Source organism: Centruroides vittatus, unplaced genomic scaffold, assembly GCF_030686945.1.
Source record: "Centruroides vittatus isolate TY-2023 unplaced genomic scaffold, ASM3068694v2 contig_1154, whole genome shotgun sequence".
Lineage (NCBI taxonomy): Eukaryota > Metazoa > Arthropoda > Arachnida > Scorpiones > Buthidae > Centruroides > Centruroides vittatus.
Window position 1 is genome coordinate 3,680,264 of NW_027120741.1, and position 19,396 is coordinate 3,699,659.

General features: G+C 36.8%; 1 protein-coding gene across 2 annotated transcripts in view; it reads left to right on the plus strand.

The window, feature by feature from the left end:
* Positions 1-12,816: 12,816 nt before the first annotated feature.
* Positions 12,817-19,396, plus strand: part of LOC136979164 (sulfate transporter-like) — an 83,905-nt gene continuing 77,325 nt past the window's right edge. For both annotated transcript variants that reach the window (XM_067275093.1, XM_067275100.1), the window contains exon 1: positions 12,817-12,932. In XM_067275093.1, coding sequence (XP_067131194.1) covers positions 12,911-12,932 — 22 coding nt within the window. In that variant the 5' untranslated portion in view covers positions 12,817-12,910. The remainder of the gene's footprint in view (positions 12,933-19,396) is intronic.

Consider the following 19,396-nt stretch of genomic DNA (forward strand, 5'->3'; position numbering starts at 1 on the left):
TTTGGGCCACATAATTGTGTCTCTGTTTATAGTCTGTCTGTGCAATTTTTTTACAGCAGCTGAGGATATGATCAATAGTTTCATCAGCTTCTTTACACAATCTGCAAGTTGGGTCATCAGCTGATTTTTCAATTTTGGTCTTAATTGCATTTGTTCTGATTGCTTGTTCCTGGGCTGCCAAAATCAGGCCTTCTGTCTCCTTCTTCAGTGCTCCATTAATAAGCCATAACCAGGTCTTTTCTTTATCAACTTTTCCTTCAATTTTGTCCAGGAACTGCCCATGTAACGCCTTGTTACGCCAGCTGTCAGCTCTAGCTTGTAATGCAGTTTTCTTGTACTGATTCTTTGTTTGCTGTGCTTTAAGGAGTTTTCTATTATTGACAGCAATCAGTGCAGGTTCGTTACTTTCCTTGACATATTCTGCCAGTGCATATTTTTCTTCTTCAACAGTTTGTTTTACTTGTAAAAGTCCTCTACCACCCAACTTTCTGGGCAAATACATCCGGTCTACATCACTGCGGGGATGTAATGAACAGTAAATGGTCATGAGTTTTCTCGTTTTTCTGTCCAGATTGTCCAATTCCGCTTGTGTCCAGTTTATGATACCCGCAGTGTATCTTATGACAGGTATAGCCCAGGTATTTATGGCCTTGATGGTATTACCTCCATTGAGCTTGCTTTTAAGAATTTTTCTGACCCTATGAGTGTACTCTCTGCCAACCACAGTTTTCACCTGCCCGTGTCTGATGCTGTCCAGCTGCAGTATGCCCAGGTATTTATAGGCTTCTGGCTGATGGCACTTTATGGATTGACCATTTGGCATATTTATACCCTCACTTTCAGTGATTTTGCCCCTCCTCAGTGCCACAGTTGCGCACTTGTCCAGTCCAAACTCCATCCTGATATCAGTGCTGAAGATTCGGACAATGTTAGTCAAAGAGCAGATTTCAGCTTCACTTTTTCCGTAGAGCTTCAGGTCATCCATATAAAGCAGATGTGAAATTCTGTGAGATTTTTTTGATATTTGATAACCAAGGTTTGTTTGTTTTAAGATTGCTGACAGAGGAATCATGGCAATGATGAAAAGCAGTGGTGACAAGGAGTCTCCCTGAAAAATCCCTCGTTTGATGTTGACCAATCCATAGCTTTCATTTCCAACAAACAGTTCAGTCTTCCAGTACCGCATCATGTTTTCAATGAAGTTAACAACCTTTTTGCAAACCCCAATAGTGTCTAGGCACTTGATTATCCAGCTATGTGGGAGTGAGTCAAAAGCTTTTTTGTAGTCAATCCACGTCATGTGTAGATTAGTTTTTCGGCCTTTGCAGTTTTCCAGAATCATTTTGTCAATTAAAAGCTGATCTTTTGTGCCCCTACTTTTTCGTTTGTTGCCTTTCTGTTCATCTGGCAAAATGTCATTCTCTTCAAGATAATCTTGAATCCTATCAGCTATGATGCCAGTCAGTAATTTAAACATAGTGGGTAGACATGTGATTGGCCTATAGTTTCCAGGAGCTGTTCCCTTTACTGGATCTTTTTGTATCAAGTATGTTCTACCAATTGTTAACCATTCTCTAATATTTTCGTTTTGCAACATCTCGTTGAATTGCTGAGCTATTTTTCCATGCAGACAGGTCAAGTATTTAAGCCAAAATCCGTGCAGTTGATCATTGCCAGGTGAAGTCCAGTTCTTAACTTTTTTTACTCGTTTGTTAATCATTTCAGTTGTTATTTCCATCTGTTGCATTTTATTCTTTAAGAATTTTACTTCAAACTCCTTTATCCATCCAGCATTTTTATTATAGTCCTTCTCATTTTCCCAGAGTTCTTTCCAAAACTCAATTGTTGCAGCTTTCTCAGGTTGTTCAGCTACTCTGTCTATTGTTTTACTCAGACTCTGATAAAACCGTCTTTGGTCTGACTGAAATAGTTGGTTTTGTCTGTACTGGATGATCCTGGCCTCGTATCTTTCGATTTTTCTCGCTGTTGCTATAATTTGTTGTTTTACGATTTCCAGAGCTTCCTCAATTTTTCTGGTATTCAGCCAATACTTTCTAACCAGGTATTGCTTGATTTTATCATTCTTTAGTTTCTTTTCTTTCATATTTTTCAAATTACTCGCTTCCGATCGTAGATTTTTGATTTTCAACTCCAGCCTGACCTTCCATTTTGGTTTTCCATTTGATTTTCTTGGTGGCTGCACTGGTTTTAGGAGCCCCAGCTCTTCTGTTACTATCACTGCAGTACTGTAAGCAATCTGGTTTGTCTGCTCAATGGATGTTATCTGGATAGTAGAAAGTGATGTATTCACGTCCTTCATGATGGGTGCCAGGTATTTTCTAGGTATTGTTTTTAAAGGTGGAAGGCGCTTTCTTACTGCGTTTAATGCAGCATGAGCCATGATTCTGTCCTTAAGCTCTTGTTGCCTTGTTGTTAAGGTTCCTGGTTGTTCATCCAATGCATCAGCTGCTTGTCCATCAAATTGTTGTAAAGGGTTCACATTTACTTCCGGTTCGGTTTGCTCAGCTGCTCCAAGTGTCACCGGAGCATCTGCCACTGTTAGTTGTGAGAACTGCTGCCCATCAGTCTCACTGAGCCCCTGAATCTCTTCAAGTTCAAGTTCACTGAACACTTTATTTCTGATGATGAATCTTCTTTGATCAGCTAATCGAAGTTCAGTTATTCGTGAATCGGGGTATTCTTGTTTCCACAGTTGGTGCATCCTCTTTTGGTAACCACGTTTTTGAGGATCTGATGCGTAGTAGCATTTCATAACCGCACGGTTCTCTGACATTGTATATTTCTGCCGCTTCTGTGATTGTTCATTTGAATTCTGATTCTGTAGCCCACTTGTCGACGGCTGCCCAGAATCAGCAACATCCGCCGCGGCCCTTTTTATCCTGGGCGACGACCGAGCCAGTATAGACTTGGTTTTCATTCGTTTCTCCATAGTGATAATGGGTTGGGTGCACTTAGTTCCACTCCTCAGCTGAGACCTCTCTGGCTTGGTTGAACCTACTGATAGTGAACTACCGCCAGCACAGCACTCAGTCTCCTTGGAGCAGTTAAGCCCCCCCACCACGGCAAGGTGGCACACACATTATTATTATTATTTTTAATTAGAAACTTCTCTAAGTTTTAAAACTAAAATACAAATAAAATGTTATATTTTATTTAAAAAGTCGCACCTAATCATTTCTGAAGTATACTGTAGTTTTACAAACAGTCTTATAACAACAAAATGTTATATAGTTCAGATAATGTTAAAAGGGGTATTTCCTAATGGCTTTTTCCTCGAAGACGTGTAGGGAAGATATGTCGCTTATTTGTCAAGTTCATCTCATTCTTCCACAAATGATTGAAAAGTGGTTTTGTCTTGTGGTTTAGATAAGTGCCAAATCATATTGAACGAACTGTACTTGTTATGTCCGTAAAATAAACGATTACTGTTAACGTATACAAATAACTTTATTAGAATAGAACGTAACGGCGCGGTAATACAACGTAACGTTTGTGCCTTCAGGTCTAAGTGTTACAACAGCTAACGCACGACTGCCCGAAGACAAAGAAACACGACAAAGACAAAGGTCAGAGGTGCGGGCAAAGACATAACAGCACTACAATCAAACATTTGCGTTTCTGTGAATTCCGTTCCTCCTTCTTATAAACGTACTAATTTCGGTTCCGTTCTGTCTCTTCCCAAGGTAATTTCACGTGCATCTTTACTCTAAAGACACATCTTTAAAAGTAGTTCGCATCCTTTCTCCAAAACTAGTCCAATTCGACATGAAAATCTGCCTAACTGACAACTAACAAACATCAATTTATTTTCGACGCCTTGATGCTGCAATTAAATCGAAGAAATGCATCGCACAGCGCTAACTTACAGTCTTGAGGAATCGATTCGTGAAATGATGTCATATGAGATCGAATTAGGATTGATTTTTAATTACTTAATTTTTAAGAATTTTTATTGTTATTAATCTATATATATAATCGAGACGAGTTGATAATAATAATAATAATAATAATAATAATAATAGCTCTCCCGTGGTCACCACCTGGTCGTGGTGGGAGAGCCCAGTAATTTTACTGATCCATAGGGCAATGCAGGCTGGAGCACAAGCTCCTGGTAGGGACACCCATGCCAGTAAGGTCTATGGGGAGAAATGAAGCTAAGAGTGACCACACACCCACATTCTGTGGAGATATGTATCATGGTAGTAACCAGATCTAAATGTGATACCGGCTCGGACGTCGCCCGGGTTAACAAGGTCCGCGTTCGTGGGTTAGGCAGAGGCTCACGTTCGAAAAATAGGCCACAGTCTCCCTTGGTTACCGGTGGCGAAAGCAGCACCGGCCCAAGCATGGCTACTGCAATGCCCTCAACAGATGTGAGGAACCAACCTAGCCTTGGTGTTTCTGTGGCAATGCATCCACAGACCACAAAGGCTGGAAAACCACGCCAACGGATGAAATGGACAACGGAAATGAACGAGTTTACCATCCGTACTTATTACACCATCACAAAACTCGAAACAAACATGACAGCATACAGACAACAACTACACCATAGATTCACACAACAGTATCCTCACCTCACTGTCACCGAACAAAGGGTTGTTGATCAAAAAAGAACAATTATACACAACAACCTTATTCCACAAACAACACTTGAACTTATCAAACAACAGGTTGCTGATCAAATACATCAAGAGACAGAAACATTTAACATTAATGAAGATCATGTAACCTGTCAGGATAATCCAGCAACAAGCATTGATAATAACACACATACAACAATTACCACTAATGATACTATAGACACTTCCTCATCCATCACTGATAACATAGACATGGATTTAGTTAATACGCTCTCACATATATTTCAGGAAACACTCACTAAATATACAGGCACAGATCCCACACAACGACCACGAATACCAAAAATCAACACGTCAAAGGAAGTAGGAAAAACACTAAATTATGTAAACACTCACTTACTACCACACTACATTCATTCAATTTCTACACTCGCAGACATTCATACATTAGTTTATGCTGGGGCAGTCGCAGTAGTGACACACCATGGACTGAAAGTACATTCACAGACAAATACACAGAAAACACAATGTTATCACAAGCCTGCCTGGCAGAGAAGAATAGAAACACAAATAAATGACATTAGACAGCAATTAGGCAGGCTGACACAATACACTAAAAACAACATAACACCCAAATTAAGGAAACAGCTCAAAAACATTTTCAAGAAAATAAAAACACACACAAAACATGAACATCACAACACACGCATCACAGAATACATTGATACACTAAAACAAAAACTTGCTGCCAAAGCACGTAGACTCAAACGATACAAAACATGTACACTACGAAAACAACAAAATAAATTATTTACAAACAATGAAAAACTCTTTTACAGACAAATTAATAACAAAGCAAACACTGATACACAGCACAGTGGCACACCAACAGAAGAAGAACTCACAACATATTGGTCTTCTCTTTGGTCCAGTGCTGTCACGCATAATGCTGATGCAGGCTGGATCGAGGAGGAGAACAGAAACTTGCACAACATACCAACTATGCCCTGTGCTGAAATAAACATACATGATTTCCAATACACTGTTAACAGAACACACAACTGGAAGACACCTGGTGTAGACAACATTCACAATTTCTGGTACAAAAAGTTTACATCACTGCACCAGGAACTAGCTAAACACCTAACACACATCATCATCAATCCACAAGACATGCCAAATTTTCTTACTCAGGGCATCACCTACATGAAACCTAAAAACAACAATACCACAGACCCCACACAATACAGACCAATTACATGTCTTCCAACACTGTACAAATTATTGACATCCTGTATCGCAAACAAAATATACAAACATATTGAAGAACACGACATTCTAACGGAACAACAAAAAGGTTGCCGTAGAAATCACAGGGGATGCAAAGAACAGTTACTCATAGATTCAGTCATTCTACGGCAAGCACACAAACAACACAGAAACATACACATGGCATATATAGACTACAGAAAAGCATTCGACAGTGTTCCACACAGTTGGCTGCTACATATTCTACACATGTACAAAATACATCCATCGCTCATTGCATTCTTTCAAAACACTATGCAGCACTGGAGAACAACACTACATCTCAGGGTTCATAACACTTCCATACAAACAAACCAAATTTTTATTAGGCGAGGAATTTTTCAAGGAGATTCCTTGAGTCCTCTCTGGTTCTGCTTAGCCCTGAACCCATTATCCAACATGTTAAACAACACACAATATGGTTACAATATCAGACACGAAAAAACAACACAGTTTACACTGTCACATCTCATGTACATGGATGACATAAAACTTTATGCATCCACACAAAAACAACTTCATCAACTCCTACAAATCACACATTCATACACCAAGGACATACAAATGGAATTTGGCCTAGATAAATGCAAAACACTTCACATAGAAAAAGGAATCCTGAAGAAAGAAGATTTTGCGCTTGGAAATGGAGACGTTATTGAATCCATGGAAGAGGGTGAGTTCTACAAGTATTTAGGATTCCAACAGGCCAAACTAACAGAACATACACAAATAAAGCAAAGATTAATTAAAGAATACCAAAGTAGATTAAATGCTATTCTCAGAACACAGTTAAATGCAAAACACACAGTCAAAGCAATAAACACATATGTCATTCCAGTACTTACATATTCTTTTGGAGTTATACATTGGACTCACACAGATCTCGAGCAACTCCAAAGGAAAACAAGAACTACACTTACTAAGCATAAACAACATCATCCTAAATCCGCCACAGAAAGACTAACCCTTCCACGTAAAGATGGCGGACGTGGCCTGATTGACATAGTTAACCTTCACTACAAACAAATACAGTCACTGCGAGAGTTTTTCTACAAGAAACAAGAAACATCACAATTACATAAAGCAGTAACTCTAGCAGATTCAAATAACACACCATTAAACTTACACTCACATCATATGGACACAACACAACATATAAAAGGCATAGACACCATTAAGCAATCGTGGGCTCGAAAGGCACTCCATGGCAGGCATCCTTACGACCTGGCCCAGGATTTTGTTGACAAAACTGCGTCAAACAGCTGGTTAGCTCGGGGATGCCTCTTTGGGGAGACGGAAGGATTCATGATCGCCATACAGGATCAGGTCATAAATACTAAAAACTACAGAAAACACATACTCAAAGATGCAACACTCACAAATGACACATGCAGAAAATGTCACATCATGCCAGAAACTATACAACACATCACCTCTGGTTGCAAGCTCTTGGCACAGACAGATTATTTACACAGACATAATCAAGTAGCAAATATAATACACCAAGAGCTTGCAAAGAAACACAAATTAGTAGACATCCACGAACCATACTACAAATACATTCCACAGACAGTATTGGAAAACAACACGCACAAAATGTACTACGACAGAGCCATAATCACAGATAAAACAATTTACCACAACAGACCAGACATCACACTCATTGACAAACACAATAAAATCACATACATTATAGACATATCCATTCCAAACACTCACAATATACAAAACGCATGCACTGAAAAAATTAGCAAGTACACAGAACTCGCCCAGGAAATAAGGCATCTGTGGAGGATGGATAGGGTGCTTATTGTACCTGTTGTTCTCTCCTCTACAGGTGTCATACCACACACACTACACAAAAGCCTGGGCATGTTACAATTGAATAGAAACACATACATCATACTACAGAAGGCCACTATATTAAATACATGTCATATTGTGAGAAAATTCCTGAATACAGACACACACACTGATACACTTCTTTAATTTCTGTTTTGGTTACTATGCCTTGACTTTGGTCCGGCATAGTACACAGCCACCGGTGTTAACCGAGTATATCTCACTTAACCCAACATAATAATAATCAGCGCAGAGCCCAAACGGTTAGGAGTTGAAAGTTGAAATTTGGTACACAGTTAGGGTACATCACGAGAACGCACACTAAGAAGGGATTTTTCGAAATTCCTCCCCACGGGGAGAGGGACAGAATTAACACTTCCATCAACAATGGAAGTGTCAAGTAACAATGGAAATGTCAACAATGGAATTGTTAAGAGAAAGCGACGTGCAAGACGCAGATGCAGTTTTTTTCGTTTTTGCGGGAAATCGAACGTATTTTTAGACCCATCTAAAAAATTCTCTAATTAGTCCGGAAACAGAGGGACCCAATTCTTGCATTCTGTGAAAACGGGTAAGGTTGACTATAACGTAATAACGATAGCGAAGATTAAGATTAAGATCTTCGCTATCGTTACTTTTCCCCGAGCAACGCCGGGCCTACCTGCTAGTTTACTTATAATTATTAACTTTTAATTCATCATTATTATTGTAATTTTATACATTTTTATTAAATAAATATTTATCTATATTTATTTTAAATTGTTAATATTTTATGTTGACTCATTATTGATAAAAACGTCATTACAATTTTATATTATATTATTTATAGCTATTTAGAAGTTATTTTTCTGTAATACATTACTAAACACGTATTATTACATATCTCGCATTGCATTTACTGTATCATATTTTATATCCGTTTTCACATGAATGTAGATATTTTTTAATTCGTATCGTTCTAAATTATACATTTATTATTTAGCTTGAAAATATTATTTGCTCACTGAATTTATTTATGCCTTTCTTGTCATGAAAATTCCTGAAGTGACTCGGATTCCGCAGAACATGTAAAGGCATCAATCTTTTGCAGGTTGGTGTATTTACAGCCTCGACCATCTTCCTTCTAAATCTATAATTAATATTCATAAAATGTATAATTCAGATTTTAATATTTTACATATTTTATGGGGAAAAATTTTCTTCTAACAAGTGAGTAATAAAATTACACGACAACAATTTCTTTAGTTAGTTTGGCAGTTAACTGAAGGAACATGTATTGTAAACTGTATTGTTTACGTCATACAAGATTAAACATTTATGGTAGTTTACATTAATATAAGATCGCATTAAAATGTAGATAAACTAGACAATTGTTTTAGGCCAGCAATTTCTTTAATCAAGCATTGAATAGAATAGAAATTACAAAAATTGATAAGAAAGCCCGGAAAATTCCACACGGCTAATCCGTTGGTCACGTGCGAACCACGACCAAATAACAGTGTTCAGTGGTTTTATCCACTCAGCCATTCATGGGCTATTAATTTTTGTTGTTTGAAAATATTTTCACGAGTGCCTTTAATAGAGGCGGAGCCATTCTATGTGGCTTACAGATTTGTTGTTTTTTTTTTTTTTTTTAAATTGGATCGGTCGATTTTGATAAAACTTTGCCGTTTTCCACAAACCACATAAAATGGAAGTCTATGACTTCGTTTTTGAGATACAGTGCAATCAAAACGACAATGTCAATAAATTTCGTTAGGCACAGTTAATCGCGTTGATTAACTGTGCCTAACGAAATTTATAGGGAATATACTGTACATGAAAGAATAGCATTGCGCACACCTAACGGAAAATAGGCGCGAAAAACAAACAAAGCAATCGATACCGAATGCTTTATTCTTGGATCATCTCTTCATGTCTGCAACTGGAAAGACCGCCTCTCCGTGGCGATAAGTGTAAGGTTCACCTGTCCGCGACCGTCAGGTCCAAGAATTTCTTATTTTCAGATTCGCTTCAATTCTATCGCGATATAACAAATTTGTGCGAGGTCCCTATCCTAGTAATAAAAGTGAATAAACATTTATCAATAACTAAATTTTAAATCATAATAAAATTTCTTATACAATAGTAAATGTTTCTGTAATTTTGAAATCATAAAATTATTATTTTCGATACTCGTGTATATTTATATAATAATTGTTTTTGAAAATTTTAAAATCCTTGAAATTTTTACTTGGTTTCAATTTTTAAAAAAATGTTAATGTAAACAATTACTTGGAAAAATATTTCTAAATTTTGATTTATTTTTATTAAATAAATATCACGATTTATACAAATTAACTTTTTAAATATCATTCACGATTATTTTTTTAAATTACTTTTTCGAAGAAAAGAAAAAAAAATTGCTTATTTGTGCATAATGTGATATGGTAATATGTAAAAATAATTGCTTGTATTCATGTGATGAAATGAAAAAAAATTTAGTTTTTGCAAAATAGTATTAACAACAATTAATATCATTATCTTAGCCTGTGGTCTTTGAATTTATGTATGAATTCCATTTCATAATAATAATTAAAATTATATGTTAATCAATATTAACAAAGGAATAATTAATGTATTAGAACGTTAATAAATGGATCTAAATGTTATTAGCTTAATTTATTAATGGCCGGATGGCCGAGCGGTCAAGGTAGCAGCCTACTGCTGTGGAGGACCCGGGATCGAAGCCGTGCGGGTCGAAAGATCCCCAGGAATTTTTCGGGTGGTTTTTATATAACAACGAACTCTAAGTAATTTGCCTCTGCTCTGCTAAGTGGCACTACAGAGAACAAAGAGGTGTAGGTTATTATGCCCAATACCAGGATCGCCTAGGATCGACCTTAGGTGAAAGGTTATGACCTTCGCTTTTCGCGCGAGTTGTCAAGATGACGCGAGAAAGCCTTTTTACGTATGGGGATAGTGGTTTGCTGGACGCAAAGATGAGTCACACAGAGACCGTATTTACAAATTCACGCGTTTATTTGAAAAACATGCTTACAGTGATGGCAATTTGCCGACCAGAGGAAAAACGAGTCTCGCCAACCGATGGAAGTACGTTTTGGAGGATAAGCTGGCTGAAGGACCGAAGAAAGTTCGTCTTCAATCCCAGTTGTTGCTGGAGGCAGGGAGAGCAACGATCCACACCGAGAAATAGACACCAGTCTTGGTACAGAAGCATATGTGGGGGAAGTTAAGTCCCTCACTCTTTTGCACTTATGCAAGGTTTCGGGTCTTGACCGTAGTCCTGGTTTGAGTCGCTATGACGGCCTAACTAGTTCCCGATCTCTCACTTCAACCTCCTCGTGTCCTTGGGACTTCGGGCTTTTATATCATTTTTACCCGAAATTCCGAGGTTTTGGTTGGTCCGAACGGGGGTCCCTTGCAATTCTATTAGTCCCGGTCGGGATTAGTCCCGGTCTATTAGCCAGGGACCCTGTTGCCTGGGACGCGGGGTCGCCGTTCTCCTCCGGAGTCGGGTCAAGCCCTTCCCTGGATGACGGCCCCGTAAATTTTATTCTAATGTGCATTTTTCTGTCCCGGAGAAGATGCAGCTATCCCAGCCGCCGCCGCCTCCACAGGAGTGTCAGCAGGTCCCGCTTTGAACTGTATGTAAGGTGACCATCCAAAGTTACCCAGGCGGACGATCCCTTCCTCTTTCTCACGATGTACTAATCTGTCAATTAGGTTTGGAATGCGACAATTAAATCGTCTCGCATCCCGTTCCCTGGTCACACGGGTCCTGTTTACGAAATAAGTCACCGATTTATTAGCTTTAACTCGACAGCCCTCTGTCGAGGGGGTGATGTCCTGGCTTCACAGAGACTATGTCTTAATTATAGGGTTGGTCTGATACCCAGCAGCTACCAGGTGTCCTGGACTCTTAAGTTGAACATGAGATAAATGCTCGGGCTCTGGCTCAGGTTCCGGTGTGACCCAAGAGGGAACCACTTGCCTTCCCTGCCTTCCTCGCTCTCAAGTCCAACCCTCTTAGATGGACATATGTTTTGATGCAGAGGTGCAGCCTGTACTGCACATAGAATTCTCTATCAATGTGAGACCAGCTCACAATAACGGTCAGCGGGGTCCACTGAGCTTATAGGTCGAAGAGACCTATTACTTTTCCCATCAATTACTTTAGTTTCTTTAAGTTTCCTTTACTAGCTGCTAGCGTTCGAACTACTTGTTCAGAAGGCTTAGATCAGTTGACTTGGTCAGCCTCTCGGCGGAAATCCTCAGTTAGAGGACAGTCAAGTACATTGTGCCTCGCGTCGCCGCGAGGGAGTGGTGTGTCCGGATATGTCGGGCCCCGTTCCCTCGCCATCCGGACGCCCGGATGAGCCTGCCGAACCCATAATGGGCTTGCTATAAGAAGCCTTCTTAGTGCCCACAAGATGGAATAAGTTTAAAAAAAAAGACCTAATTTATCAGGATTTATCAGATGGGCGAGACGATTAAGCCTATCTTTCAGGAGAACCCAGGACTAAATCTCCCTCAGGAATTTTTCATGGGAGGTCTGCCCTGCCCTTCATTACCCAATCGTCGTCATTAAAGACCTGGCTGAACCCACGATGTGTATTATTAAAAAGATCTACAGGGCAGAAAGAAACAAAATGAAAACACGATGGATCATTCCCGAAAAGTTCCTACGATTTTTCGACCCGTCCGGATCCGTTTCTGGATCTCCAGAGCGACAAGCTAACGCCTTAATCGGTCGGCCATTTGATCATTTCGAGTTTGTCATCGCGATTATAATTATACAGAAATCCAAATTTATTGAAAATTTCTATTTTAAGTTTCTATTATGAAATGACTGAATCAGTTTTAAAATTATACATTACATATTAAATTACAAAATACATATTAAATTATACATTATAAAAAATTAAGTAATAGTATGAAATAATTAGTGCGCGGAGTTAAAATATGAATATTTGCTGACAGTTCTTGCCAGTTTATTTATTAAAATAACAGGATTTGATGACACAATAAGTTTCAATCAAATAACGATTTACATCATCATATATTTTGCTTAACTTTAGTGATTTATCGTTAAACTACACATTTTAAATATTAAATTATCTTGAAAAGAAGTAAACTTCAGCTACATTTTTGCAATGGATACACCCGAAATAAAAGGTATTTAAATTCAAATTAATATTTTTATTTCGATTTATATGAAATAATTTATACGCATTGTTAATATTAAAAGTATATTAATGTTGCAATTATTATGCAAAACTTTTTCTGTTGGTCATACAAAATGTAGTTTTATAATCCGAAACGATGAGATCTTTGTATTGTTAAAAATTTAATATAAATATATATAAATTCAGTTGCCTTTATTCATTTTTAATTTCAAAAACAACAACACAATAACGATAGTATTGGCCTTCTATTGTAGGCTAGGCCATTATCTGCAAATTTCATTAGGAAAATACATAAACAAATATAAAATAAATCCCTTCAAAAACTATTGAATATAAAAACGTCAAAAAATAAAGAAATAAAAAATAGTGTGCAATGGAAGATCAATAGGATCGTTATTGTATTGCGGCATATTTTTCAATTTTCTGCCCTGTGTGCACTAATATGACATTTTTTTTAGTAAACCCATTATGGATTTGGCTAGCCCATAATGGAGCGATTAAATAACGGGGAGGGATGGGACCCGCTATCCGAACGGATTACGTTCGGAAAATTCCTGCGATTTTTCGATCCGTCCGGATTCGCCTCAGGTTAACTGTATTGGGGCTAAAAGTTGAATAAAGGAAACTGACTTATCTTAAATTTTTATAATGTAAATGAAATTGTCTTTTGAATATTTAAGTATAATTCTATATCATAAATAAATTTAAGCTGTAACAATTTTGTGTGTGCGTTTTTATAATACAATGTCGAAATATGATCAGAATAACATGACTTTCGGTTGCATCCGACGTTTATATATAGTTAATCGGGACCTTCTGCCCTAATGTTTCCATATATGGTCTCTTCTTTTATCTGTGTAACTCCGTTCTCGAGATTAAGGAAAGATAAACGGACGGACAGCAGTGGGAATTTATAGGTCTATAATTTTTTCAAATTGCAGTCCAATTAGACCGCGTGTTAAATGATATAAAAGAACAATAAAACATGTATTAAAAATCAGAAATTTGATTAGTAATTTGAAATTGAATTAACTTATTGAGTAAAGAACTTGAATCTATTTTTTATACTGACAGGAAAATCATATTTTATACTCGTAAGTGAAATGTGAAAAAATGTCACAACATATGTGAAATTTTATTTGATGTTTTTAACTGTATTTTTCATGTACTATGCATTATTGATTGGTAATGTTTTGTAGAGTTGATGTAAATTGTTCATTATTATTATTTCATTTAATCGTATATCGAATATATTACGCAGTTGTTAGCGTTTATATCTTAATAAAGAATCAAATAAAGTGATTCTTTCTTTTCCACTTTTGAGGACATTAAGAAGACTTTTTAATAAATCATCAAAAATTCGATTACGACACGCAAAAGGCTGGGAGCAGTTGCGATATATCCGGATCAGACGAGTCATGAAACATTTAGTTCAAATCATTATGACTCTGAGAGAAACGTGACTGAACTGCTTCAATCACTCCAACCTTCGATGTTTTATTCTTTCTGAAAAACTTTTTAATAAAACAGATATTACCGCTAAATGATTTAATATTTTTCAATATTAAGTAACAAAATTTTCTGAAAATATATTAAAAATTAATATATTATATCCTATAGAAAATTATTTCAAACTTAAAATTTGTTAAGAAACTATTTAAATGCTGCGTAAATTTGCCTTATGCAATAAGTTATCGCACTTTTCTAAAGTAATTATGATATAATAAATATAATAGGAATTCTATATCTAAAATATACAATTTAGGCCTATATAAAAAATATTCTGTAGATATTTTTTCATATAAAATATCGAAATTAGTTTACGTGAGAAATATTTTCATGAGTCAATGATATGATAAAGACTAGGATAACTAAAAAAGTAAATTTAGCAATAGTAAGTTAATCTATTGTTGTGAGGATCCGATTTCAAGAACGAATCGAGCCAAAAATTTTAATAAGTGTTTGAGCCAGATATGTCGGGGTCTGTCCTTCACCTTCCAACTGTCCGGACTGAAGAATCCACAATAATTTGAAGGATAAGACATTGCAACACGGGGGAATCTGCACGGAGGATGAGGAATCATGAAGACTTTCCGTGTGAAACCAGCCATATTAAGGTGTCAGACACGTGAAGAAAATCCCGGAGGCGAGTCTCTCTGAAAAGAATTTCAAACCCTCAAAAATTGTCAAATTTCAAAAAAAATAAAATAAAAATACAGTACTTGTTTACTTACTTTTTTTATAATGCTTAAATATCATTATAAAATTAATTATTTTTAATATAAATTTTATAATAAAAATCCGGCAAAAGTTAAGTGCCTCTAAAAAATCTTTTGTAAACTCTAAAATAAAATTATTTTCAGGTTAAAATTCAAGTAAAACTACTCTTTTATATCCGATTTCGAGTGATTTAACTAGCGTGCAAATAATTAACGAAAAGATGTTGTACTTCAACCAAAAACTTCATATTTATTAAATTCTTAACTCCCAAATGCATTTCGCTTACAAAACCTCATCAGTGGACAATTGGATATCGACAATTCCCGTTCACTTTATACCGGGTAACTTTTTCCCAGCATGCATCCACGTGCATACGGTCATTCTGATTTATCAAATTTACACATCCGATGATACAAAAATGTTCTATTATTCTTCTCTTTAAACAGTTTTTTCTTTATAGAGTGTTTTTACATTATTCCTGTCTATTTTACAATGATAATTATCACAATGTAGCTACCAAGGCGACTCTTGTTTTTTTTAGTCGTGTAAGGGTCGCAAAAACGCGTAGAAATGGTGAATAATTATAGTTTCAAAGTCGGATATTTCGAGGGTCAACTCGGGTCGGGAACACGTGTTGGTGATGAAGACCAGACCCGAAAGAAACTTGCCTAAAACTTATCTTAAAACAAACGCGACACGATAATGAACGACCGATCGAATGTCAACCGAAAGAGAGGGAGCGTTGTCCAGGTGCTCGCTTACGAGCTTCGGAATCGGGAAACAAAAGGGGGGTAAATGGCCACAGAGACGTCTGGCAGACGGCTTGGGGACAAAACGCCAGAGAGAAGGACCATAACGGTGGAAAATACGAGCACAAACTTCAAAAGCTCCGTCAACACCTCTCGGACCTCTCCCGAACCAGATCGGTCTCGGTTTTCGCACGGAAACAAGGGAATGACCAATCGGGAGGCGGGAGAGGGGAATTAGGGACAATCAAAAGGGTGAGATTCGGAAAAATTCATATAAAACTCCCGAGCCGCAAGGTCAAGGGGTTCTCTCCTCCTTCGGTCCTCCTTAGGAAAAGTGTGGCAGTTCTCTTCTCGACCCGTAGTGCGGGACAGACCTCTTCACCTTCGTTCAAGCCTTAACCGAAGACACCGGGTCTTCTAACCGCCGAAGAAAGTGAGCTAGAACGACGATCCTACGACCGAGTCACAGAGTGCCACTTAAATTCCTCGGATAGCCACTCCCAGGAAGCTCCGGAGCCACCTCAAGTCTCACGTCTCGCCGTCGGCCGACGATCTTTGTTATACTAGATTATGTAAGTTAACTTAGTTAGAATAAATGGTCTTGTGTAAGACACTTGTCATCTTTGTCTCCTACCGCCATTACGTAAGTTAACTTAGTTGTTAGAATAAATGGTCTTGTGTAAGACACTTGTCATCTTTGTCTCCTACCGCCACCACCCACATACGATTTCGACCCTAGGTTTTCCTGACGCGTGATTAACTGTTTTCCCCTGGAAGTCTACCTTACAGTCATATCGCAACCTCGTGTTCTTTCAAACTTATCTCCAGCTTCCTTCCCGTTTCTCTAACGTAAGACTTTGTTTGTGGACAAGTACTGTACATGACAATTTATAAACTATACCTGCAACATCAAGTTTGTTTTTTAACATATTTTTATCTTCATTGTTTATAACATTAACTACATTCGACAATTTATTTTTTTGCTTCGACACTATACATATAGAGTACTGCTTAAAGATAGATTTATATCGTTCATAAAGTTTGTTTACATAAAGAAATTTTACATATAAATTACTAATTATATGATTTCTTACATTATATCTATAAGGCCGCGATTCCACTAGCCGTAAAACAGCCGTAAAACCCCTCGCCGTAAAAGCTTTTAATCACGTGACCTATTTGCGTTTGCGCTCGGATTGCGGTGGAGGTCCGGCTAGCGAAGCTTTTTACGGCGACAGTACTATTACGGTGTATACGTGATATATCGATATAAAGACAATAATTATATTCTATGAGTTTTCTCTGTACTATAAGTACAAATGTAGTAAAAGTAATATCTTTATTTTCATATATTGACTTTTATTATTATATTATTAAGATAATATACAGCACTTATAAGCTTAGCTTTTTTATTATATACTCCTCTAAATTGAACGATTTTCCTTTGGCCGTTCATATCGCGTTTTAGGCATCCATTATTATAATCGGGATACCTCTTGTCGTAGATACACGAATACTTTCGGATGTTTTCGATAAATCTTTCCAGATCTTCTAGAGTAGCCACGAACATACACAAAAGCTCGTTTTCCGCCATTTTCGCACCGTGTCACGATGACCTAGATTTCACTGACTTCTGATTGGTGGATGGTACCGGTTTACGGTCGTATTCACTTGGAAAGTTGAACACTGCTCAACTCGCTTTTACGTTGGTTTTACGACCTGCTCAGGCGTAAAATATCATGGTCACGTGATTAAAAGCTTTTACGGCGAAGGGTTTTACGGCCCTTTTACGGCTAGTGGAGTCGCGGCCTAATTTATAAAGTAATCATACCACTTACATAATTTGTTCTTTGGATATAATCATTTAATAAACATTTTTTAAACAGATGTTTTGTTTCTTTGTCTATGTCTTCTTGTAGAGATGTTCTGTTCAATATTTTTCTCAGTTCGTTAATTATTTGCACGCTAGTTAAATCACTCGAAATCGGATATAAAAGAGTAGTTTTACTTGAATTTTAACCTGAAAATAATTTTTATTTTTAGATTTTACAAAAGATTTTTTAGATATATTATTGATCCCATCGATTTTACCTTTTTAAATAACCTTAAGTGCCTCTATTTGAAGTTTCTAGTTACGCCACTGGATAGGCTTGACTGAATGTCTTATTTTTCAGCCGGAATGCGCCGATTCACTGTTTTAGCAGATAGCATAAAAAGCACCAGTAGCCGGTACATGGTACCAACAGTTGCTCAGTAAAAACAGTACAATATATTCAATTACCATATATGCGTATTGGCTATTTTTTTAGATAAACAGCACTGGGTTTGAGTACAGCTCTCTTAGAGCCCGGATTTTAGAGTCAATAAGAATATAAAATGAGCTGCAAAATGGATAATTCGCAATGGAATAAAAATCCAACAACGAGTTGCTCAACTTTCCTGTTATGAAATTTTAAAAATAACTTTTATATTATTAATTACAATAAATAAAATGTCTGTAGATCTGTAAATCTGTTATAGATTTTGTTATATAAAACTTTTTATATTATTAATTATTATAAAATAGGAAAAAGCTTAATTTTAGAGTAGAAATAAGTTTTATGAAAATAAAAATTGTAAACGCTAATAACGAGCAAAATCTTTATTCTACTCTAAATATGACATCAAGATTAAACTCAAGTTTAACCACCAAATTTAATAGCATCTCTATGAAGGCTACCATGCCAAATTTCGTTTCTTAATCTTTACTCCATTCTGAGATATTGAACAAAATAGACGCCAACACATACACACACGCACATATACATATATTCATGTACCTTTACCCCGTTTTTTGGCTTTTTTTGTGTTCGGGAATCTCAAAACGTGGAGAATTGCAAAAAACTAAGAGGGCCAAATTTGACACGATTTCAATACTTCCTTTTTTATTTATATGTCACAGCCTGGAAAGTAAAAATGGAAAAATTTCTAAAAATAAATGTCATAAGTTTAAACGTTTTTAGAATCTGATGTCGTCATTTTAATACAATGATGAGTACAAGTTTTTAAGATTTCGTACTTTGAAATAAATTACTTTTCATTATTAGAAATTACTTTAAATTTATTTTGGGATTATGTAATCAAAGGTTAAACACTTTTATACAGCAGCAATCATTGGTTTTCCCAAACTTTTTACTAGTGACTGGTAGTGGCATTATTATAATTTTAAGGCTCTCGTTCGAAAATCATTTTGGAGCCACCACTCTAAAGTTTGGTTTAGCTGACACATGTATGATCTGCTAAGGGGATGCTCCTTAGAGGATTTTTATGAGAACTGGCCCTTACTTAGGTGTTATAAACATAAATAAAATCTGGAAAACCCACGTGGTCAGCCAGTTAGTAGGTATGAAATCTCAATCAACTACCAGGAAGTCAGTTTACAGGGACATAGAAGACGATACAGAATTGACATTTTCTTCAACTGAGTATTAAAACATTGAACCAC